Source organism: Melozone crissalis, unplaced genomic scaffold, assembly GCF_028551555.1.
Source record: "Melozone crissalis strain CALT ecotype California unplaced genomic scaffold, PUWL_Pcris_2 ptg000005l_1, whole genome shotgun sequence".
Taxonomy (NCBI): domain Eukaryota; kingdom Metazoa; phylum Chordata; class Aves; order Passeriformes; family Passerellidae; genus Melozone; species Melozone crissalis.
Window position 1 is genome coordinate 2,391,435 of NW_026535783.1, and position 16,833 is coordinate 2,408,267.

Here is a 16,833-nt window from a genome sequence, read left to right on the forward strand (position 1 = left end):
CAAAAAACCGAAAAAAAACCAAAACAAAACACCCAAACCCCGCCTTGTTGGAGATGAGTTGTGCGAAGGGCCTTGCGTGAGATGATTTTACTTCCCACAACACAATTTGGTGTATTTATATAAAAATATGTTCCAATTAAGATGGGACATGCAACATTATGCAACATACAGACATTTTGGGATGACATGGAAAGAAATAAAGGGTGTCAACTTTTCTCTATTTGAGCAGAAACCTCACTGAAACACAGTTTTTACCATAACACAGATATGCACGGATACAAATACTAAGAGGATCAAACCATTAAACTGCTCAACATTTATTGTTAGATTCCCACTCTGACAGGACCATTTTCCTAACCCTGCAGAAGCTCAGCAGCATATTGTCCGAGAAACATGATCGAGCAGAAAAATAGCATGGCAGCATCCAACAGGAAATAAAACCACAGCACCCCATCAGCCGAGCAAGAACGTTCTCCTCATTAAGCCAGTTTGGAAGAGGATGACTGAGAACGGTAAAAAAACCCCCAGCCGTGGGCAGAAGCCAGCTATAGCATGAGGGCAGTGACCTTGGGGCAGCATCTCCCCTCTGTGCTGGCCATACCTGGTGGCAGAGCAGCTGCCCCATACCTGGAACAGCAGTTCCATTGAAGGGCCACGCAGGCAGCTGCTGCCTGGGAACACATGGACATCATCAGCTGTGCAAGGATATACGGGCTGGGAGAGGGGACACAATGGGCTGCTCTGTAGCGCTCTGGCAGACAAAGCATTTGCTTAATTCTCACCAAAGGAAAGCCTCAGTATCCAAATCCAGTGTATTTACAATGGGAAGACTGTTTGGAGATATTTGCCTCCCACTGATTGCAGTGAAGCTCCTTTAAGAGTGCTGGAAGGACCAAAAAAAAAAAAAAAAAGAAAAAGGAAAAAAAAAAAAAAAGAAAAGCCTTCCTCCAGACAAATTAAATGACCCATGACAAGAGCCTGGTTTTGCAGGGCTTGCTGACTTTGTATGTGGGGGTGTATTGGACACTGAGTATTTTTCTGACCTTTTGAAAGTCTGAAAAAATACCTGCTGCACGTTTATAACATTACAACAACAAACTCTGAAAGAGATGCAGTGTAACGTTGGAACACAACATTAGTTACAACTGCTTTTGGACTTGAGGGCTGCTCTTGTCCAAGTAAGAGTTTAAAATTGCTGAAAACAACCATTGCTAATCAGGGAAGGCAAAAGGATTGTGAAAGTTGGAACATCACCATGTGTTCTGCTTTCTGCATATTTAATGCACACACTATGGCACCATAAAAATTCATGGGTCTCATGGAATATTAAAATACCTTTGACAGTGTTGGCATAAAGTAGGAGGAAAGGCCTTTTCATACAGAAATGGTTCAAAACTCATGGTGCTCAGACTGAACAGACCTAGTCATTTGTTAGTTATGTGCATACCAGCCATGAAACAAGATGAAATGGAGATATTCTCATATAAAACACGGGCAAAACTAAGAAGACACATGCAGCAAGATAATCAAGTTTGTCTCCTATCCTAAATTCCTGCAGGACCCCAGAGCTCTCACTAGTGGAAGAATACAGAGCAGGAAAGATTAAAAAAAAAAAAATCAATTCACAACTAGATAATTGTTAGGGTAAGAACCAGAATATATTCATGACATAAATTCAGTAGCACGGGCACCTTACAACAAAAATCCCAGCGCTCATGGAATCCTGTGAATTCCCTGTTGGAAGTGTGGTTTGCTGTTGGGCTTTTTTCCTTTTTTCCCCCCTCGCAGGACATGAGGGAGTCCTGGGGATGAGGCAGAGGCATTGATGTTCTGTGCCCCCAGTGAGTGTCACCCAGGCGCCCTTGCCCACGTATTGACCGGCGCTGAAATTAGCACTCCGTGATTTGCAATTAGATGCAGGAGGCCAGAGCACTTCTGGAGGCTTTGGATGGGTTCTCACGCACTTATCTTAATTGGCAATAATGTTTAAATGTTAAGGTAGGGACATAAAGAGATGCTGGGAGATACTGGCAATATATCCTATTTTATTCCTGGTTGTCTGTTCACAGTTCCTGGAAATGCAACCCCACTCTGTACAGAGACAAAAATAAATTATTGTGGGCACTTCATATTATATATTTGAAAGATTTAGGTGAAAATAATGATTTTTATATGCTTAATTTATGTGTTTTGCTTTCAAAGTATCCAACCAAATTATGTAGTACTCTAAAAAATAAGTATAAACATAAATATGAATAAACACAAAATTTCCATTAAAAGCTTTTGCACCTGTACATACAGGCCCGTTATAAAAATGGAAATGTAAAAAGCCCTAATCTTTACTTTAAAAATAGAGCCAAACTACATGAACCAAACATGAATTCCACCAATAAAACTACATGGGTATCTCAGAAAGGGCATGAGACAAGAAAAAAAACCCCACTAATGCTCATGTCATGAATAACTCTTAATTGCAGGCTGAACTGTACCAAGGGTGCTGGTACAAGAACGTCTTTACCTGTTGCTGTCCTCTGGGCCCCTCAAACAGATTAAAATCTCTCAAGTATAGCTATTTTTATGCTCTACAGAGCATTTAATAAAGACTGCTGGTAGGACCAACAGCAAGGAAGGGCTTGCCTTTCATCTGCAGGAGCTGCCATCAACCAACAGCAGCAGCAAAATCTCTACAGCTTAGCCTACCCTAAATGCAAATAATGAATTATTGTCAGAGCTGTTTTTTTGCCAATGATAAAACAGTAATAAAAACAAAGAATGTGCATTATCCAACTGTGTATGTGGAGATGTATGTGAAGAAAACATAGTTGTATTCTGGAACTTATGTACACCTTCTTTAGAGCAGTATTTTTTGGAGCTAAGCATATTTTTTTAAAAATTAACATTTCTGTTCATTTCTGTATTGATTAATAGCAATAACCTAGAGCTCTAAGCCTACCAACAGCTCCTCTTTGAGGATATCTAAATCAGTGATCACACCCAGATGACAAAAGCTGTTATGGTATCAAGGGCCCCCAAAACAGAACCCCAGACCTACAGACACACAAAGTTTATTTGCAGAAGGAATTCCACCTCTTTTTTATTTTTTGCATGCCCTGAGATTCCTTTTCTGCTAAATGAATTAGTGCACTGCCTGTGGCAGGCAAGCAGAGGGCTGAGGGTATTCCCTGACATGATTAAAGAGCTGCCTCGTGGCTGACTGACATCAAGAAGCGAGGACAACCAGGCACAACTGGCTTCTGAAAACATTTTCAAAAGATACTCAAAAGCTTCAAGTGCCCACAGGGAGTTTTGTCTTCTACATCATTGCCTTTATTCCTGATATTTATGGTCTTGGGCACATCCTGGCCCAAGGGGAAGGAACTTACACATATGTAAAATGTTCTTGGGAAGCAAGGAAAATATTTGTTTTTCTCACACATCATGATGCTCTGGCAAATATGCTCCAGCACCTTCAGGGCTGTTAAGTGCCTTTGGATTTGTCATTCAGAGAGGGGAAATGTCCAAAAAAAAAAAAAAAAAGACCAGCCAAATGCTGTTTACTTGTGAACATTTGTGATCTGATTTGACCACGAGCTGTCTCCTCCAGTGGTACACTTGAAGGAACAGCTGTGTGGGACATGAATGAGAAGTAATCCCTGTAATATTAGAAATGGTATACAGTGCAATGCATTCCTGTCAAACCAGGCTGCTGCAACAGTCTGCAGACGGATTTTCTGTAGGGAAGTAGCTAACTATAATTCATAACACAATAGTGTTTGCTGTGCTAGCCTAATCTGAGAGATGGAGGGCCCTGCATTATAATGCCACGTATTCCTGAACACACTGCCCAAATAATAAATTGCTTGATTTTACATCAAAATAAATCTGTATTTTTTTCAAGGTATTTCAGGCAAATGGGATGAGCAAAAGCACAAATACACAACTGTAAAATTATAGGACCGGAAGGGGAAAATTATTCAGTTTGTCAACAAAAGGTGTGTTGGATAACTGCAACAAAACACAGAATAATTTTTCACAAAGAATTAACAGAGTAGCTATTTCCGTGCATGGATTTAACATCACTTCTAAATTCTGACTAAAGGCTTTTGTTTTGTCTATGAGAAAAAGTGCCTCTTATATTAATGCAGAGCAGCATTCTATGTGACACTCAGTAGCTCCTGCAAATTACCCTCGCAGCTACTTTCAATAGCAAAAATTTAAATTGTGCTCACGACCCTTCTCCAAGGTACTGTTATTAGTAATGCAATTAAGTAGAAGTGAATGCACAATGACCACAGTATCTAATCAGAAGAACTGTTTTGTAACAAGAGAAAGCTGTCCACAATTGTTCTATAAATATGCTGGCTCGCCTCAACTGACATCTGACATCCCTCCCTCACAGCTGAAACTCTGTCTGCAAATAAGCAGTTTTTATATTTTCATAACAATACGCTCAAATGCTGTCAAAATTCACAAAAACTCAAAAAAGAGGGCTCATCACCTCCTGAATGAGGAGAGATGTGTAAAAGCTAAGAGAATGGGAAAACTATTTTCATTTGATTTCCAGGGATTGGATTTTACCGCTCACTCAAAAAAGCTCTTAAATGACAAAAAATGTACTTTTCCCAGATTTAGAATAGGTAAGGCTTTTGGAATTTTGTGCTAAAATAAGTCGCCCACAGAAATTCTTATACAAAGAGACTGAGAGAAATGTCCAATCAGAAGACTTCAAACATCCATTGATTTCAATCCAGTTATTTCTCATCTACAGTAACCACAGTGTGTAAGAGGCAGCCCATGTGCACTGACTTTATTCAGTCACAGTGAACAACATAATGATTTATTCAGGTGGCAAACATAGATAAAGGTCATGCTTTGTCTTAATATTTATTTCATGGGTCAGAGACCAAACACAGCAGTGAATATTACGATCAAACGCGCTTGCAAGCAAGAACGCAAAGCACCTTTTGGGTTGGTATTTTCTTTCTCGTTGCAGTCAGAGAACACCGAATACTCACAAGCCTTTACCTGCTTCAGTCTGCACAGAAGTGTTAGAAAAAATCAGGAAATACCCCTTTTCAGGTTATATATTTAGATTTCTGTGCTCTGTTTAGGAAAAAAGCAAGGCAGGGCAGAGGGAGCAGAGCGTACCTCCACGTGTTGGGCATGTGGCAGGGGCAGTTTCTGTCACACCTGAGGCCGTAAATGCCCTCGGGGCAGAGCCTGGTCTCGCAGTGCTGCCCGGTGTAGCCCGGCTCGCAGAGGCAGGCGCCGCTGACGTGGTAGCACTTGCCACCGTTCACGCACCGGCAGCTCTCCGCACACAGCAGCCCGTAGCGCCCCACCGGGCACTCATCCTGGCACCTGGCAGGGGGAAACAACAACAACAACAACCAATGGAATTGTGGATTTCCCATAAATGACAGCTGCTGGAGGCCTGAAGGAAATTTGGGGTATGAGGAATGTCTTCTGCTGGTTGAAAATGTCGCTTAAATTAGAGCAAAAATCTGCATAACTTGGGGAAACCTTCAGGACATCAAACCTGGTTTTTTCATCTCATTTTTTTGACAGGTGAAAATGAAAATCAGTAAAAATTTGAGTTTAACCCACATGGCTTAGCAATGACTTTTGTTGCTGCTTAAGGAAAATATACGTTAAGAAAGAAACTTCACCAAACTTTTCCCTTCTTATTCACAGAGTTTTGAGAAGATAGACAACAGACATAAATTAATCTGTTTAGCCAAGAGATTAATTTCCTTAATTTTTCATAGATGGAACACATTGTTTAACCTAAAGATCAGTCTCCATCTTCAATCTGACTACTAGAAAATAAAACTGCAGTATCCTGCTTCTCAAATTCGCAGCTCATAAAGTAATGATCTTCTAGATAGCAATTTCATTTCTCTGTGTCTTGAGTTTGATGTTTACAGCTTTGTCTTTCATGTGTTCTAAAAAGAAATTGTTAAATTTGAATGCCAGTCAAGTTACAGGTTGTAAAAAAAATACTAGATAATTTAACACATTATTAATGGTTTTTTTTTTCTGTTTTTCTTATAAATTTGGCATTTTTTGTTTTGATTTTTTCCCTCATTACATGAGAATTTCAAAGACACATGATACAAGGAACTGCAAAATGTAACAGAAATTACCAAAGCCCTCTGACTGAAGTAAAATGAGTAAACATGTTTGTTTCATGCTTCTACACTACTTTTCTCAATCTGATGCTGATACCCAGAAGTTTCAAGGTATTTGTAACTCTGTCCTAACTTTTTAGCAATAAAATCTTCTTTTCTCCTGAGGTGTAGCATAAAAGTAGAGCTAACAGCATAATAATAAAGCAAATTACCTTGTATCAATGTGTCCTGACGAAGTTATACAAATAAAGATGTGAAAGAATCTTCTTCAAATGGCAACCAGGAACCTCAGCCAAAGTAAACAAAATTTAACCCAGATTTTTTTTTTTTTTCATTTAATTTGCAAAACTCATCTCTTTGGAGGAGGTGTGTATGGGCTACTCAGACAGTAGCCACACAGCTCTCAGACATGAAATAAGGACCAGGTCCTTATTTAAATAATAACCTTGCCACTGACTCCTTCCTGCCCTTGGAACCATCTCGAAAAATGAAAGAATTGAAAATACAGCCTCTTTTGCAAGAAAAGGAGGCTAAGATCTGCAAAAGTGATCAAAATGCTGCAAACTGTAAGGCATTTCAGACGAAAGTCAGATTTAAATTATTACAATACGAAAAATTTAATTACTTTTAGAAACACCAGCGCAGAGCAGTGCACAGACACTTGTGTGGTTACTCCTTTGATTTTCCCTGGAGCCCCTGTCTATGTCTGCCTAAATGCATCTACCACCTTCTGCACTGTTTCTTCACAGACACAAATATAACTAATGGCTCTGGGCTAGTTATTCCTCTTCTTCTTGAGGTCTTTTTCCACATTATGTCTGGCAGAGCCCTTCCCAAGTCCTGTGAACGCTGGTGTGGGGAGTGCACATGGTTACCAAACCCACAGCTGCTGGCAGGGATCCCCTGCACTGACACCAGAGATCAGGCTGCTGCTGACTCCTGAAAATGAGCTGTGTGCTGCTTAAAATACATGCAGGAAAATGTTCTTTCATCGCTTTCCACTGCCTTCAAAAGGGATGTCTCACTCTACTATCTTTCCAATCTGCCAAAGCTGACTTAACAGACATCCAAAGATGCAATGTTTCATTTGAGCGGAGCATTTTTAGGAGACAGCTCTGCAGCCTGCAGCCTGTGAGGAGGGACTGAACGAGTGTCCCTCGCTGCTGTGAGTGCCAGACATCTGCACAAACCCACGGGCCTCCCTCCTCAGCCCGCCACCACAGCCCAGGCTGCACCATTCTGCAGACACTCCACGGGTGGAAGGCTCACACAAGTGCCAGGGAAACAGTGAAACCCAGCAGTTCCTTCTGTTCTTTCACACAGACCTTCAACTTGCAACCTGGCCTCAGCCGAGCGATGCGGCAAACACTTCATCACCCAAACCAGCACTTTCAATCACATCTCAGATGCTTCCAGTGCTCCTCTGAGCAGCCTCTGCAGCTGCCCTGCTGTGGCAGAGCCCTGCAGGCTGAGCAGCCTGGCAGGAATGGGTTTCCTTACCGTTCCCCCGTGTAGCCTGGGCTGCAGTGGCACTGGCCCGTCGCCGAGTCGCAGGTGCCTCCGTTGTGGCACTGGCACTCCTGGGAGCAGTTCTTCCCAAAACGACCCTCAGGACAAGGCTGACCACACACCATGCCCTGGCAGTGCACAAGAGAAGTCTTAGAGTTGGGACTGAAGCTTGAATAGACAAGGAAGAGGTGAAGGAAGATCAAGGACATGCTGTATTACTCTCCCAGTGCTGATCTTGGAAAGGCCAGACCCTTCTCCAGCTTTAAATGCGGGGCATGTTCCAGCACTGGATTTGCATGTTGGAAGTGAAACACTCATGAAAAACACTCCCTCTAAGCACCTGTGAAAACACTTACACATGAAAGGCAACTGATGTCAATCTCTTCCCAATTTATTTACCAGGAGTGTTATATATCAATATACCCAGGAATGTCCTCCAGTGAATAGAGGTGTAAGAATCAGCAGCTGCTCTAATGCCCCAATTATTCTACTTTATGGTAAGTTGGTTTTTTTTTTGATGAATGAAAAAGCTGTTCACAATTTCACTTAAAGCAGCACATCCTAAAAGCTTAAGTAGCATGATTGCTCCTTTCATGGGTTTTGAATTTCTGCACTGCCTTTTACATCCTTGGAATTAATTGCACCTGGGTGGTGAGGGAAACATCAGAACCTAAGACTTTTAAGAAGCCATTACAAGAAAAAGGTATTTACAGGCAGTTCATCAGACAAAAGACATCCAGGTATTTCATCTAATGTAAGTCACTGCAGAATTTGCACCTTGCTATCTTAAACCTCCCTTACAAGAAAAAGAGCAAAAAAAAAAGGTTACACTGACAAAACAGTGTTTCACGAAACTGAAAATTCTACAATTAAAACTTCCCCTTAAATAATTACTTGGAATGGAAAATTAATCAAAGGTCTGAATAGTCATGTATTAATTAACATACATACTAGTAGTGTAAAGTTTTCCTGACTGCTTCATGTGCTATATCTCATTTTTAGTAGCTCTGTTTAGGCAGATAAAGGGGAGTCAAGAATTTATGCAAACATCTGTATTCCTTGACCAATAATTTTGCTCTTCTAGCATGAAATGCAATAGAAAGTAAAAATGGCAATGTTACCAGCTGGGTAGTGAGGTGTGCTACAGAATCTCACAACCAGAGATTGTATTTTATAGCATGCTCTCTAGTTGGTGAAAAACTGGCCTCTGCCACAGCTTGTTCTCAGTATAATATAATATGTAATTAAATGATCAGTAAATATGAATTTTCACACAAAAGAAACATTTAAATGAAAAATATTACCAAATGCTCAACATCAATATTATCAGCAAATGTACTTAAAGAATTTATTTGGGCCTTGATCACCTTCCAATTGCATCATTTACCAACTCAGAGCAGGCAGCCTGATAGCAAGGGAAGGTAATTTGCAGCTGCAAGGTCAGGTCCTAATTCCCTATCCTCTGATAAAAGGGAAGGAAGCCTAAAGATAATGTCAAAGATCCGATGTCCCATCTCCTCCCCAGCAGTGAACACACTAGGCAAAGGTTTTGGGCTTTTTTCCATGCATATTAGACATACAAAAACAGGCACAAACCCCACTATCAATAAACACAGTAGTGTCATCTCCCTACAATATCAACCTACATGCAGAAACCAAAGACTCCCAGGCAAGATCTAAAGGATATTGCCTTGTCACAGCACAACTCAAGTCTTTTACTTCCCAGAATCTGATACAGTTAAAAAGGCAGTGCAGAACTGGAGCATTTTCAGAAACAGATGGTTTTGCAAGCATTTTATTTCAGTCCCCTATGCTAAAATATGTTTCTCATTACTCCTGGCTACAAGCAGACCACATTTGCTATCCTCATTTGCTACCCTGTTCTTTTTCCCCCTGTGGAGATGCACAGCTATGGGAGTTTTGGGGGGCTGTGGGGGTTTCAGGGAGCATTGTTTACCATCCATCCTGGCGGGCAGGAGCACTCCCCGGTGATGTGGTGACACACGCCTCCGTTCTGGCACGGGCACCTCTCCTCGCACTGCGGGCCGTGCTTCCCGGGGGGACACAGGTCCTCGCAGCTGGGCACAGGGTGGGGACAGCACAGACACCCGTTAGCACAGGCCCCAGCTTTGTTTCCAGTGCTATCACCATCAGCTCTGCCAGCCAAAAAGCGTGGAGCACTTCTGAGAGCAGAGAGATGCGCCCCGAGAGATGCTTCTGAGAGCAGAGAGATGCGCCCCGAGCGCTGTGCGATACCCACACAACGGATCTAAGGAAACAGACCTGGCACTCCAGGAATTACTCCTTCCCAATAAGCAATTTCACATGCAGTTTGGCACTCATTCCCTGCCGCTCACACAGCTCTGGCATGACAAAGGCCAAACAACTCCATGTTTCAATGCCATTTCCCAAACCTGTGGCCGGACTGACGGCCACGAAGAACCCACTGCTGCTCCTTTTTGTGTGTTTTTACCCATCTGCATCAAGGATCTTTTTCCTCTTGGCCACACATCTGAATGCACCCTCCAGCATGGCTTTGCCCAAACCCGCCAGCTCAGAATGAAGACTCTACATGGAATCTAACCCCTCCAACACCCCAAACAAACTCCACAACCCGGGCGCTTCTTACAAGGCGCCGGTGTATCCGGGGGGACAGCGGCACTCGCCGGTGACGTGGTCGCAGGTGGCTCTGTTCTGGCACTGGCACTTCTGCTGGCAGTCGTTGCCGTAGGAGCCGGGGTCGCAGCGCTCCTCGCAGCGCCAGCCCTTGAAGCCTGCAGAGCAGTGGCAGGCCCCCGTGATGGGGTTGCACAGCGCCCCGTTCTTGCACTGGCAGCGGCTGCTGCAGTGGGGTCCCCAGTGGTCGCTGTCACACGCTAAACGGGCAGAGGGAGAAAAGTTTTAGAAGGAGTTTTTGTGGTTACAGTGCAGTGAGCTGGCTGTGCAGCAATAAGGAAGAAGTTATGGAAGGGGAATGGTTTCTCCTTCTTGGTCCTTACATGTCAGAACTCAGTGCATCCCTCCAGGTGTCCAGAGCTGCCAGGACCCTGCCGGGGGGCTCAGAGACCCTGGCACACAGCCCAAAACACCTGGGGATTTGATTTTGACCCCTGGAGCAAGTTACCAGCTTTGTATGAGGACATGAAAGTCACAGAAGTTTGAATAGTGTAATAATAAAATTATCACAGCATGAAAATGCAGATTTTAGGATTTTTGGTATGGGGGTTATGCGGACAAGGTGGAGGAACTTGGGCATGTCCAGCCTTTCTCCTTCTTCTTCTTCTTCTTGTTCTCCATTTTTTGCAGTCATGTTGGCGCTTTGGGATTGGTTTAGAGTAGAAGTGCACTGTCTAACACAGGTGATGGGTATTGGGAATTAAGTGTAAATATGTTATACGTAGTTTGTAGTATAAAAAGACAATACTGCCCTGGGGGCGGTCAGAGTGCTCATGGCTGCCCTGCTGAGCAGATCTCGGCTGGGCAGAAAGATAATTTTATAGACAACAATTAATAAATAACCTCAAGACTGAAAAGTGAAGAGTCCAGACTCGTTCTTCAGCCATGCGGGCCGAAACAGAGACACCCTGCACATCTCGGGGCAGCAATTAACAACCAAAACCCGAGACTTAAGGATTGTGGCAGGCAGATCAGACTTGGTTTATGTGATTTATGCAATTCATTCTTCTCGAGAAAAGCCAACATTATAAACACGAGGTGGAAAACTAAATATAGGTTCAAATCTCTTAATTCTCAAAACTCTTCTTTGTGACAGTGTTCACAGGGGTCCAAGGATGAGGGAAGAGATGAGGATCTGACTCCATGTTTCAGAAGCTTGATTTATTATTTTAGGATATGTATTACATTAAAACTATACTAAAAGAATAGAAGAAAGGATTTCATCAGAAGGCTAGCTAAGAATAGAAAAAGAAAAATTCATAACAAAGGGTTGTGGCTTGGACAGAGTCCGAGCCAGCTGACTGTGATTGGCCATTAATTAGAAACAACCACATGAGACCAATCATAGATGCACCTGTTGCAGCAGATAACCACTGTTTACATTTTGTTCCTGAGGCCTCTCAGCTTCTCAGGAGGAGAAGTCCTAAGGAAAGGATTTTTCATAAAAAGATGTCTGTGACACTCCATTATAACTCTCAACCATCAAGCCATGAGCTTCCCTTTACAGAGGGAAGTCTAGCTAACTTAAAAAATGTACTCTAAATCCACCACCAACTCTCTTAATCCCACAAGAAAGTTGCAAAGTTTGCTCAGAGTAGACTTCTGATTCTGGGCAAATGAAAGAATTCCTACTTGTTCATGTAATTGCAAATATTTCCTTTGCAATCATCAAATACACTGACAGGACAAAAGAAAACACAAGAAGCACTTCACCAAGCAATAGGAAATTAACAACTACATGGTTAAACTTCATCTGGATGTTACAAATTTGATTATCCAATGCGTCTTTATGACCACTCAAATCCATCTTTTCTTGTCTGCCCCAATGCATCCCATTAAAGCTCTATAAGCAAACCATTTAGAAGGTATTTCAGCATCAAAAGAAGAACTCAATGTTAAGGAAGAAATTTTACCCTAAGAAACACAGGAGGTTTTGTAAAGAGCCAGGAGATTAGGGTCACCTGGAGTTCAACAGGAATGTGTTAATCATATGGTCAAATGATCTGATTTTATTTTTATGTTCTGTTGATAACAGCAGCACAATGGGAAAGCTTCAATTGCAGGGACTGTAAACCCAGGCTCTCCTCTTGGAGACTGACAACCATTGTTCTCCCAGTCTTCTCTTGGGGCAAAAAAGCCAGGCAGAGAACAGCCACACTTTCCTAGACTAATGCAAAGTAATTCAAGAATGCTCCTCGGGGTAGGAATTATTCAGCTGTAAGAGCTGTTCACCCAGGCTACACTAATAAAAAGGAATTAGGGTCTTTTCAAGAATCTACTCCTTAAGGTTGTTTTGTTTTTTTTCCTTTTTCCCCCCAGTATAGGTCACTAGAACATGCATCCATAAATGGAGATACTGTGAGCACTTACACACAATAAAACAGAGAGCAGCAGAAAGTAGTGTTATGTATTATAAACACCAAGCAGTGCTGCTGGGCTGTAAGGGCAACTGCCCATCTTATTACTGGCCTCTGTCTTTAAAGATGTGTGGGTTTTGCTGTGGACAAATAACAGGCCTACAACACTCTGTAACACACGGAGAGATGCACACTGCGTCTCCCAAATTGCCTTTTGCCACGATAACTTTAAACATTTTCAGCATGTCTGCATGGAGCAGAACGTGTAACCCTCCTGCTCAACCGGGCAGGAAACTAACTGTTTTGGGTGTAAAAAATACATGTATGGCTGTCAAGATGCCTGAGACAGTTATGTGTTCTATCATGGCAGAGCAGAACCCCTAATTTTTTATATATATATATATTTTTTTTTTTTTTTACATATTAGCTTACATTCAGATGAAAGTCTTCTTCATTTCAGACAAAATTTCAATTTTTGCAATTCCTCATGGAAATATTAATTAAAAAATCAAACAAGTAATAATAATAATAATAATATTAAAAAACCACCAACCAAAACCCAACAAGCCCTGTCCAGACATGTGTGATAAACAGGAGAATTGAGACTGATTGCCACACCACAACTGTTCCAGTGCAGAGCTCAGGCAAGGATGCAGGCAGCCAGAACATGCCCTTGGCTACAAAGATGGGGCTGGCAAGAGATTTATTCTTGGTGGTGGTGGCAAGAGATTTATTCTTGGTGGTGCAGCCAGCAATATCCCTGCAGCTTCCTGAAGACCCAGTGCAATGAGTCTGTGATTGCTCCTACCAAGCATCTGTCCCTACATCCAGCACCCAGCCTCACTTGGGCAGGATGCACTGCCCAGTACATAGCCATTAATTAGTTTCCTGGCATGACCTTCTCATTATGTTTGCAGGAAATCATTAAAATAAAAGCACATCCTATGGCTGGCAAACACCCAGCCTCAGGACCACTCTCCCAGCAATGATCAGGTGAATAACAAATATTGATTTTGCAATCTTTCATTACATTCAAGTGGCGGCCCCAGCACAGTGCACTTTTGCCACAACCCTTCACACAAGGTCTGTCACCAGCCTTCCATCCACCTGTGACTTATGGGCAGAACTGTGGAGAAATGTGCAGGATTAAGGGGAATAAATAATAATACTGAACAAGATGGATAAATCATGTATTTTAACTCAATTTCCCCTGACTGACCATCAATAAAATTCTCCATAGGAAATCAGAGTGATCTGTCAGAAACTGATGCTCAGTTTACCACTAGAAAAGAAGGGCAGAAATATTTCCTGGGGCGAGTTTGGATTACTTTTATACAATTATTACATCAGACTAGTTCTAGGATTCAAACACTGAGAAAGCTGGGCTGGAAGTCGCACATATCTGCTAATTTGGTGGAATGGGATATTCCTGGAGTTAGCTAATGACTACTGCCACACTGCAGAGTGTCAGCAGGAGTTTAATAAGCAGAGCTGTGCTGGCTGCACCCGGCCACAGGGCACACTCCACAACAGGCACCTGAAAAATCCTCATACACTGATTTTCTAACAGATCCAGAGCTGTCACACCATCTCTCTCAGCACAAGGGGAAAGGGGAGCAATGCACAGAGACATGGGAAGGTTCAGATTTATTTCAGAACAAGGATGGTGTATCTCAGCCCCAGTCAAAGCCTGAACCACTCAGAGGTGCCAAACCCAGCCAGGAAACCAGTATTAATTTTCTGTGTTGATCCTAGAGAACTGGCTCGTTGTTGCTCTGTCTTACACAGAACACCTGCTTTACAAAAGGCATTCATTACCTTTCACACATTATATTCACCCTCAGGTATTTTTCATGTTTTAAAAAGAATTAGTTAGTCTCCCCCCCCGTCAGCTATTGTATCAGATTCACAGGGTCCTTTCTGCCTTCATCTTATGCTGTAGGGGAAAAAACAAAATACACATAAACACCACTTTTAACACTGTGGTATTAATGTCACATCTTCTTATAATCTTTTTCTTTTATTACTCATCTGGGAATATCTTTTTTTCTCACCACAGTATGCACTTAGCACATCACACAACGCCACAGACACCTGAAGGAGAACTTTGCTCTCTGCTTTGTTGAGCAAAAGCAGGAATTGGAATAAAAGCGCTGCATTGCATAAATTCTATTTAACATGAACACTATGGTAAGAATCTCTAAGACTATGAAGGTCTACCATAATAAAAATTCTTGGTGACACTGAGGGCCAAGTGACTCGAGAAGCAGGGAGAAGCTTAAGGAGTCAATGGTAAAAGAACAATCTTTGAGAACAAACTGAAAACTGTGATGGAAACTGCTACCAGTTTGGGGCCTTTTGTAGCATCTTTGAAGATGTAAAGTTCTCCTGTATAGCATATGATTTCCTTGTAAAATAACTGTAATGCACATTGTTATTGTGCTGGGTTAAATGTGGTTTTGTGCGAGTGGTTTTTGTAATTTACAAACTGGGGTGATAGGAGCTCTGATATTTTAATTTATCTTTTTTAATGATTTTTTTTCTAACAATCTGGAACAGATGGGTAGAATTTGGCAACTACTTTATTGCTCTTTATAAACAAAAAACATTTTTAACTAAATACAGTCATGTGCTTGTAAGTTTTTTCCCTGCTTCTTAAAAATGTTGATTTCATTGAAGAGCAACAAAAAAACTTCAAACAATTCCCAGTTCATCCTGACAAACCCACCTTGATCATCTAAAACTCTGCACTCCTCTAAAGGCTGGCCTATAATAAACAAATAATGCTATCAGACCAAGCCAAAGAACAGTTTAGAAGAGAGACCTCCTTAGAAACTCTAACTTACAACTACCTTTTAGCTATGCCCCCAATTTCCCTTATAACTTCATACTCAAGCCAGACAATGTTTATTGCAATGCTATTTTTAAAGATAACTTCTTTTTGTGCCATTGGGGAGGGAGAAGAACTACAGCAAAACTAAGATTTACAGTCCTTGCTGTTAGTTTCTTGCAGGTGTCTCATATGCAGTACCAAGACAACTAAATGAGATTTTAGTCTATCTTACCCATCTTTCTGCAAGACACATTGCAGTGTGTTCCTGGAAATACATACCACTGTTGGAAAACAGAGGAGATTCTTATCACTTCATTAGGCTTATGTATTTTTATGGCCTTTAAAAAAAAACAAAAACAAAACTCCCTACCACAGACAGCAGGGAGTAAATACTCCCTCCCTTGGAATGCAATATTGTGAAGTATAAATTTAAAATAATCCAACACTGGCACATATACATATTGCTGTCTCTCTGCCCTCAAAAGTCCCAACACAGTTTCTGCAGAAAGTTTCAAGCAATTGCAGCCTTTAGTAAGTGAAAGGTGATTTTCCTTGCTTCAGCATGGAAAACAAAGTGAAGCTGCCCATAGCTTCAACATCTTCCCTTCCCTTCCCTTCCCTTTTCCCTTTTCCCTTTTTCCTTTTCCCTTCCCTTCCCAATAACCAGCCATAGACAGTGTGAGTAAAAAAAGAACAATATTGAGAAAACTTTGATTTATCCAAAGGAGTACTCCACTGACAGTCTTGTTACTACAAACAAGATTGCTAATCCCTGGACATACCCCAAGGTGAGACTTCCAAGAGTCAACAGGGGGGAAATCTGTTGATTTTACAAGCAAAAAAAAAGACAAAAATATGGATGTTATCACTGATCTATAGTCACATCACACCTACTGGAAAGTTTAGAGAGTATTCTTGAAACTACTCTCTGCTACTTCCATCTGAAGATCTAAATGGATTGCACTTGTTTCCCTTAGGATAATTCTGCAGGGTAGGAAACAGATAATAATTCTCCCAACTGGAATTTAATCCAAGTAAAAGTAAATTCCGGCTGATTTTGAAAGCTATAAATACTCAAAGTGTGTTTTAAATTTGACAAGATGCACAAATTCCCCAGTGACATCAGCCCGTCTGTCAGCCTGGACAGCAAATGTGGAACATGGCAAACAGAAACTTCAGAGATGAGTCAAAAAAGCCAGGAAACAAAGCCAGCTACTCTGAAAACTAGAATAAAAACATCCTGTAGAAAACCTTCAACGTGTTATTTCATAAAACCATGGATTATTCTCCATGTAATTTTTTTCAATTTTGCTCTGTTCTAGTCATC

The 16,833-nt window shown here is 41.6% G+C and overlaps 1 protein-coding gene across 1 annotated transcript in view; it reads right to left on the reverse strand.

The window, feature by feature from the left end:
- The window catches only part of MEGF10 (multiple EGF like domains 10), an 86,364-nt gene that overhangs the window by 34,960 nt on the left and 34,571 nt on the right, over window positions 1–16,833 (reverse strand). The window contains exons 6-9 of the mRNA XM_054287317.1: window positions 10,270–10,516; window positions 9,598–9,718; window positions 7,632–7,768; window positions 5,149–5,361 (exon numbers count right to left, since the gene is read on the reverse strand). Coding sequence (XP_054143292.1) covers window positions 5,149–5,361; window positions 7,632–7,768; window positions 9,598–9,718; window positions 10,270–10,516 — 718 coding nt within the window. The remainder of the gene's footprint in view (window positions 1–5,148; window positions 5,362–7,631; window positions 7,769–9,597; window positions 9,719–10,269; window positions 10,517–16,833) is intronic.